The sequence below is a fragment of the Notolepis coatsorum genome (assembly GCF_963971535.1).
Source record: "Notolepis coatsorum genome assembly, chromosome: 5".
Classification (NCBI taxonomy): domain Eukaryota; kingdom Metazoa; phylum Chordata; class Actinopteri; order Aulopiformes; family Paralepididae; genus Notolepis; species Notolepis coatsorum.
Genome location: NC_140169.1, coordinates 116633973 through 116642416, shown reverse-complemented (window position 1 = coordinate 116642416; position 8444 = coordinate 116633973). Strand labels below are relative to the sequence as shown.

At 41.8% G+C, this 8444-nt stretch overlaps 1 protein-coding gene across 3 annotated transcripts in view; it reads right to left on the bottom strand.

Annotated features, from left to right (window-relative positions):
• Window positions 1-1083: 1083 nt before the first annotated feature.
• The window catches only part of mmut (methylmalonyl CoA mutase), an 89990-nt gene continuing 82629 nt past the window's right edge, over window positions 1084-8444 (bottom strand). For all 3 annotated transcript variants that reach the window (XM_084314966.1, XM_084314968.1, XM_084314967.1), the window contains exon 13: window positions 1084-3546. In XM_084314966.1, coding sequence (XP_084171092.1) covers window positions 3418-3546 — 129 coding nt within the window. In that variant the 3' untranslated portion in view covers window positions 1084-3417. The remainder of the gene's footprint in view (window positions 3547-8444) is intronic.

The following is an 8444-nucleotide window of genomic DNA, read 5'->3' as shown; positions in this document are numbered from 1 at the left end:
CAAGTCAAGTCAAGTCAAGAGTTTTATTTGTCACGGCATACAAGTATACAATGAAATGCGGGTGGTCTTGCCCGCAACGATGTGCAATACAGTAGTAACAACATATAATAGAATCCAATAAAACAACATTGTGCAATAAACAGGTAACATAGTAGGGCATATCGGTATTTGTACATAAGTTATTTACAGAGCATGGAGGACATGCTAGGTCCTTTGGTAGTGCATATACACTGTTACTGTTACTATACTATTTTTAAAGTGACCCTTCCTTAGTGGCCATAAGTGTGGGCGTGTGCAGCATGAGTGTGTGCTTGCTCATGTTAAAGTGGCTGCTAGTGTGCGAGCGTGTGTGCTCTTGTGTGTTTGTGTGTGGAGAGTTCAGTGTTCAAGGCTCTGATGGCCTGGGGGAAGAAGCTGAGCCGAAGTCTCTCTGTCCTAGTAGCTGGGGTTCGCAGGTGTCTGCCTGACCTCAGCAGCTGGAACAGGCTGTTGTTGGGGTGGTGAGGGTCTTTCATTATTCTGCAGGCTCTGGATTTGCACCTCTTGTTGTATAGAACCTGCAGGGGAGGTAACGTTACTGTATTTGTTCTCCGCTCTGCGGTATTCGCCGCCAGAGCCAACTAACGTTATTTATTTAAATTGTTCCTGTGCAGACTCAGACACTTCGGAGCAAGAGTGGATTGGGTTTTGGCGGACCTGCTGACAAAGGTAATGTCTATTTACCGAACCCCATCATAAAACATGCCTTTGTGATGATTCCAGCCATGTGGTCAAATGTTGTGTTCATGCCCTATCAGTCATTCATCTGGAGAAGAGCTTGATGTAAAAAGACAGATCCATAAGAGAGGAGTGCATCTGCTAATACCAGGTGTCTAATGACGGTCGGCTCTGAAAGCCTGTTCTGAAGCCCTGCTTCATCAGAACCTCTATGGGAGGGTTTTTATCCTTACTGGGCCTTTATTTTAGGAAGCCAGACTTGCTCGCTCTAATGTAGAATCTAATCAAATCCATACAAAAGGTTACATAAATAAGAGAGGGACACATTGCAGAAGGAGTCAAGCCACAGTCAACATTTTTACACACTTTCTTATTTAATAGTTATACCATACAACATCACATGTAGAAAAAATATACTCATCTCAGGGTTTTAAATTATGACCACCTTTTCAGTGAGCGCACAGGGACAGAGATGAAACAACCAGTCAAGACTACAGAAGGCAAAGTCTCTGGCTTGTAGAAGTCTCAAGTAGGCATGATGTAATGTACTTGCAGCCCGATCTCACTTAAAATATGTAAATAAAGTCGACAACAGGGAAAAAAGTACATAATGTACATAATAAGTAATATATTCACATATTGTATCGAAAATGTAACGTGTACGTTTTACAAAAAATAACATATATTACATATTAAATCTTTTTGTTTTACATTTTCAGAAAACTGTTAAGTTTCCCTGCTAGGGATCGAACCCTAACCTTAACCCTAACTTGATGTCTTAACCATAACCATTAAATATTAACACTAACCTTAACTCAAACTATAATCATAGTCAGATAGTGGTGAGAGCACTCACCCACGACTGCTATGATTGTTGGTTCAACTCCTGGTTGTAGCATTTGTTTTGGACAATACGTAAATATATTACTTATGGCTATAACATAACGTACATTATGTACCCTTTTTCCTGTGGTCGATTAGTACTTTATTTACGTTTTCTGATGAGATGGTGTTGATACAGTACCACGGTACGGCACCATGCATCACTGATTCTGATCTGCCAGAGCTGGGATGGGAGTGTCAGCGTAGTAGCGTACACTCGGCAAATCAGTCCCAGCACATCAGTCTCACTGGCACCCAGTGAGATTAATATCATACACAACAACAAGAACAACAGATACAATTTGAAAGCTGTTGCACTCAAACATACCTAGTACCTACCTATCTACCCAGATAGTGCCTGATGTGTTCAATCTACTGTAGTATCTGTTCTGTCTACATAAACCCCTGGTATCCTGTTGATCCTGAGCTGCTTCACAACATTGCAGCGACTGCACCTCCTTACTTCTAGGGCTGTTCTCCATCACAGTGCATTGGGCTTTGAAGCTTCAGTAGTAATTATCAGCAAAGCTTCACTCTTCCCATACGCACAGTTTCAATGAGGGTAAATGAGAGCTATGGTGTAGAACTGTAGATACGTTTTCTGGAAGCTCTAGTCTGAGAAGAACTGATTTTCAAAATGACTGTTGGTTCTATAAGTTATTTCTTATGCTGATGTGGGCACATTTTAGAAGTGGTAACAAATATTCTTTTAATCGATTACCATGGCAGCAATTGAAGCTTTGAAACTTCAAAGCATTCGGGTAAGCTCTACTTAAATCCTTTCCCAAGGGGAGCTCCAGTAGCTCACCGCGTACCTCGAGCGCTATTTCGGCGCCGGGGACAACCGTGCTCGTCACGGATCTGGGGTTAGCGAGTTCGATTCCCGGACTGCAGCCGTATCTTTCTCAGAGTGTCTTCCCCCCATCTGTACCCATTCAAACCTGTTTCTGTCGGTCATTCTTGACCAGAGAAAATGCGATAAACGCAAAAAAGAGCCAGCGGAATGGCCAAAGTTAAAAAAAAAAAATAATCCTTTCCCAAATCCTCATGATGAAATACATGATCTAGGGGTGCACCAATATCAGGCCAACACCAGGCTGAAACGGGCTATCGGTATCCGAGAATTGCCCCTACCAAAATGCCATACCAAGATGTCAGAAATCAAAGCAAATCCACTTGATTTTCTACTGTACATTTCTGGCACTTGGAATGATGCTACCGGTAGATCTCTCTAATGGAGAAAATGGACCATATCTTAAACGGGCACTTCACCAAAAAGTTATGCAGATTTACTTTGCACATAATCTGTCATTTTTGTCCAATGACCTGAAGCTAATGATCAAGCTAAGTCTACTGTATATGGTTCAGTAAAGGATCAGTACTGTCCACTACTTAAACTTTATGAGTGTGAATCGTCGGCAGTAAAATAAAAATAAAATTAAGTCACCAGTGCTTCCCTAATAGAGATGTATGTACAGATGTATGTACAGTACCATGTGGTAATAAGAAGCCACTTATTTCAAATGATAAAGAAAATAGGTTTTGAAAAATCATAAATTGTGCCACTTGCTGGAAGATTGACTGCTAATTTCTTTGTGAGGTTAAAGTGAGATTTTGAAAATGCAAACAATCAGGAAATGTATTAGTAATGGAACACATCTCATAAAAACAGAGAAAAAGAGCATTGATCACTACTAGAACCAAAGACCTCCAGAGGCCGTTTCTTACAGAAAACACAGGCTTCTCATTTGAAACTTAGCTCACTAAGATGGAGCAGGAACAGACTGCCACCCTAAGGGGTTTTGACAGATACTGTATTTACATGGCCTGCCGGATCTTTTCCAAGCTCTTCTCGATGTTGTCGATAACCTGCACGGCCGCCTGTGGTATTCTGGTGCCGGGGCCGAAGATGGAGCAGACACCACACTGGTACAGGAACTCATAGTCCTATAGGTATAGGAGAGACACAGCATGACTTTAGACTGATTGCAACTAAACAGGAGGAATTCAATATAAAGTACAAAGTCGACGTTCTGTGTTCAAGTTCAAGTTCAAGTTCAAGTTCTTTAATAGTTGTCATACAGAAGTACAGAATACTTTCATACAAAATGCTTCTTACTGTTACGCTCCAGAGACTGTGCTAGACAAGATAGTATCAAATAACATAATAACATAATATAGCATGAATTTAGAAGAAGAAAATGAGGTCACAGTTGTTCGGTATAGACATATGTACAATGTTCTGAGTTACCATATAATATACAATACACAACTATGCAGTGTACTAATGTACAGTACTATCTAGTGCAAAGCAGAAATGGGATGAGGTACAATTTTAGGTACAATTTACAGTAAGGTGTACGAGTTGTAGTGCAATCCTTCATCCATAAATATAAAGTGTGGGGAGTGGGTGCTACAGTGTGTTTGTTTAAAGTGGGTGTGTGCTATAAAGTGTGTGTAGTGGGTGCTGCAGTGTGTTTGTTTAAAGTGAGTGTGTGCGTGTGGATGTGTGTGCTATGTGTGTTTGGTGGTTGTTGTTGTGTAGTGTTCATTCATTGTTCGTTTAGCAGCCTGATGGCCTGGGGATAGAAGCTACTTCTGAGTCTTTCTGTGCTCGCCTTGAGACTCCTGTATCGCTTGCCTGACGGCAGCAGTTCAAAGAGGCAGTTGTTCGGGTGGCTCGAGTCCTTAATAATTCTCTTAGCCTTCCCCTTGCAACGCTTGTAGTAAATGTTCTGGAGGGTGGGGAGCCCCCCTCCGATTGTGCGTTCGGCTGAACGTGTCACTCTTTGTAGTCTGCTTTGGTCTTTTGCAGTGCTATTCCCAAACCAGGAGGTGATGTTGCCGGTCAAGATGCTCTCTATTGTACATGAGTAGAAGTTCTTAAGGATCTTCTGGCTGACTTGGAACTTCCTTAGGCGCCTGAGGAAGTAGAGGCGTTGTCGTGCCTTCTTCACCACACTGTTAATGTGTATGGTCCATTTCAAGTCCTCGGATATGTGGGCTCCGAGGTACTTGAAGCTGAGGGCCCTATTTTCAGAAAATCCACCTAAAAGTACATGCCCAAGTAAATGGAAAACTGCTCCACTTCTACAAGGTCAATTTGCATGTTCTTGGTATCTAGGAACATCTACGGACCTCAAGGAATTGTCAGAAATATTGTTTCTGTTACTATGCTTGAGTAAATCGTAATGAAACAAAGGAGAATATCAATTATAATTTGTCTTTGCATCTTTGACAGTGAATAACACCATGCTAACATTGCGGGTGATCAGATTTCGCTCACTGAGCTCATTCAGCACCTTCTTGAGATCAAGTGTACAAAATAATCTAAGCAAATGAATAATGGGAAGATGATTAAACAGAAGGATTTGTAGATACAGTACTGAATTCTGCAATCCTGACACATGCAATTTGAATTATAATGCATTTGAATTAAGGCTGTCAAAGTTATCGCGTTTTTAACGAGTTAAAGACGTTTTTGTAAAACGTTCTTTTTACCTTTATTTACCCAGGGTAGGTTCGATACTCTCATTGATACTATGTTTGTTTCTCACTCAAAGTGTGTGTGTGTGAGAGAGAGAGAGAGGACTTTTTCTTTCCCCTATTATTTCATGCACACTTTATTCGTTGTTTTAAATTATTATTTTCTTTTAAGTTATTTCTGAGCCATGTAACCTGAGACTATTGCATTCATTGAGGCAACCGAAAGCAGCGTGGATTATCTGTTTTGAGGTCTAACGTTGGATCAATAAACGCGATCGATATTTGGAATGGCGATCAGGAATTGGAATAATCTTTTTGCAGAACATCTGATGTGAGGTAAGGACTCTATTTTACCAGTATTGGGGTAATCAGATGTTTTTTTCACAGCGTTCACAACGTGTCCCCTATGTGTGTATGTGTGTATATGACGTTAGCGCTGACCAGGTCATGGATAATCGATTTTTCAGCCCGCTTCTCTAGCGTGCATAAGTACACATATACTATCGATAATCTAGCGTTTATTTGAAAACGATTCATAAATAGGCCGAAAAATGACAACGTGTTTTGTGTATTCCACTAAAGAGCTATTATCGCGGATTTTTCTGGAATCACTAGAAATCTTCAAAACTATACTCGTATTCAAAACGGTATAAAACGGAAGTGTACTGATGAAAAAACAATCCGTTTCGTACATTTTGACTGCAAGCAAGTCATTGATAAGCGACGGTTGTATTAGACACATAGCCATAATTTAAGATATAGTTTATGCGTTCGCAAATATCCCCGTCCTCTCATTGACTAAAGCGCTGGCACTCAAGCGATAAATAGCGCACCCCCTGCTGGCAATCAAAGTGTTAACAGGTTAATAGCTTTCCATTACTGAATGAAGGTACAGCATGTTGACTTGGCTGTTATTGTTTGAGGCAGCAGTGCTACTGTGCCATCATGCCAAGGACACAACCGTGTACAATAACAGCAAAGTCAAGTGTTCCTCATTTTCATCCTTTGCATGAACACAGATAGCATGTATTCACCATCGCCAGTAACTACACCTCAAGCTGGGAGGTGGACAAAGGCCCATATTGAGTATGGATTTTTATGTAGTTGGCTATGGATTTTTACGTCGATTCCAATCCATTTTGCTTTGACCTGCACCAATTCATGCTTGCGAGCTGTCTCTCCACGCTAGATCACTCGATAATTATCTAATGGCCTGCATCGTTACCATGAAGAGGGCCGCTAGCATGGTAATTGAATAGGATGGATGTACACAGTTCTACTGGCTTTGCTCACAAAACCTGCTGCCATACAAAGCCTGCTGCTAGAACATACAATAAACTATTCTGTGCACAGATGGATTGTTAATCCTTTTGTATTGTGGTGATAAATATGGCAGGAACTTGCAAATGTGGGAATGGGGGACCCTGATGTAAACAAGATGAAAGTCTTTCTCTGGTCTGCATCCCCTTAACACATTCCTGGCCAACCACGTATAAATACGTGATTGGGCGTCATCCTTAAAAAGGCCAACCACGTATATATACGTGTAACCACTCGGTTTTGCTTTTATTCCATTTTAATATCCTACTCAATGTCACAGAGCTGTATTTTGGCTGGAAACGGCATATCGGGACTCCGAAAGTGCAGTACCGGCCAGATTCTGGTATTGGCGCTGTCTCGATAATGCAGTTTCCCCTGTTGCAGACCGGGTGTATTTTTTTTTTCATTCTGGGTTAGCTTTTCTGTTAGCCTGAAGCTATGGCTTTACAAGATCGCCTGGAATACTTTTTGCGACGCCGAATTCAGTATGCAGTAAAGGAATATAGCATCAGCCAATGGACATATCGATCTACCAGATGGCGATCAAATAACTGGGAAATTCTTTTTGGAATCCAACCGGCCACAGGTAAGAGCGATTTGACGTCAATTTCAGTCTGATCGGGCCTTGTTCTCATAGCCATCCACCCGGTCAGCGTATGATGTTGCAATAACGAATGCCGTTATTGGTAATCAATAATCAGAAACGACTTCCCCCGCTCCCCCCCCCCCTTTTATGCATTCATGGTGGACCATGATACCGATCATATGCATTTTGATTTTTAACTCTAGCTTGTGTAGGGCTGAAACGCCAATCGATTTAACGTTATTAGCTTAGTGCCCTATAACTAGCTTTGCAGGAATTACCCCAGAACATTGCGGTATATAGTTCATATTCACAACGCTATAAAATGGGAACGTATTGATGAAGAAATTATTTCTTTATGGCAGGGAAGGTTTATACTGTCAATTGACAATGACAATGGACACATAGCAATAATATAAAATATAGATTTAGCTCTACAAACAACCTCACGCACAGTGAAAACTTGTAATGAAAAGCTGGCCTCATAGAGTGGGATTAGACGGGCCCCAATGGCCCTGAATGTGTTTTTAAAGGGGACATGCATTGTTATTCCTTTCACTATTTGGGCAACTTTACACAATTCCTGAGTCTATGGAACACATCTGCAAAGTTTTTTTCAAAAAGATTCATTGTTTTATATTTTTAACCAAGTACTCAAAAGCAAACATTTTCGACCTCAAGATTTCAAGCTGTTTGTGCTGGGCTCCGCCCATAAGCGCTTTGAGTGACAGTCACCCACACAGTCTGCGACTGGCAGACAGAGAGAGAGATAGAGAGATTGTGGGGGATACTAATTAATTTCACTGCGGGGGGCATAATCCCACGGGACAATGCATTGGTAACTTGTTTCAAATGACAATATATACCTCTGTGAATATTATTGCATGGATCGGAATACGGGAGTGCGCGTGGGCAAAGATATATTTGACAGTGATATGGAGTGCTCCCGACTGCGGGGAGAATACCCATCCCCGCGGCGCACACACATTTACACAGGGACCTGCGCCGCCGTCCCTCTCTCTCTCTCTATCTCTCTCTCTCCCTCTTTTGACAGTGATATGGAGTGCTCCCGACTGCGGGGGGAAGACCCATCCCCGCGGCGCACACACATTTACACACACTTCTGCACCGCGGTCCCTCTCTCTCTCTCTATCTCTCTCTCTCCCTCTCTATCTCTCTCTCTCCCTCTCTCGCTTGCTCGTTCTCTGCTGTCTGTCGGCACCCTCTGTTTGAGGAAGTAATTCCACTGCTCTGTTGTTGAGCGAATTGTGGGCGGTGACTACAACCAGTGCCTTATTCACATCAGCAAAACAGTCAAATCAGAATGGCTTAGTTAAGTGAGGGAAGATCTCGTGAACTCGAGACTAGACTGATGAGTCAATATGATAATTAGAGACACAGACCACATTGATATAATCCCCCATTGCTAGGAAACAATGCTAAACACTGGTAAAGG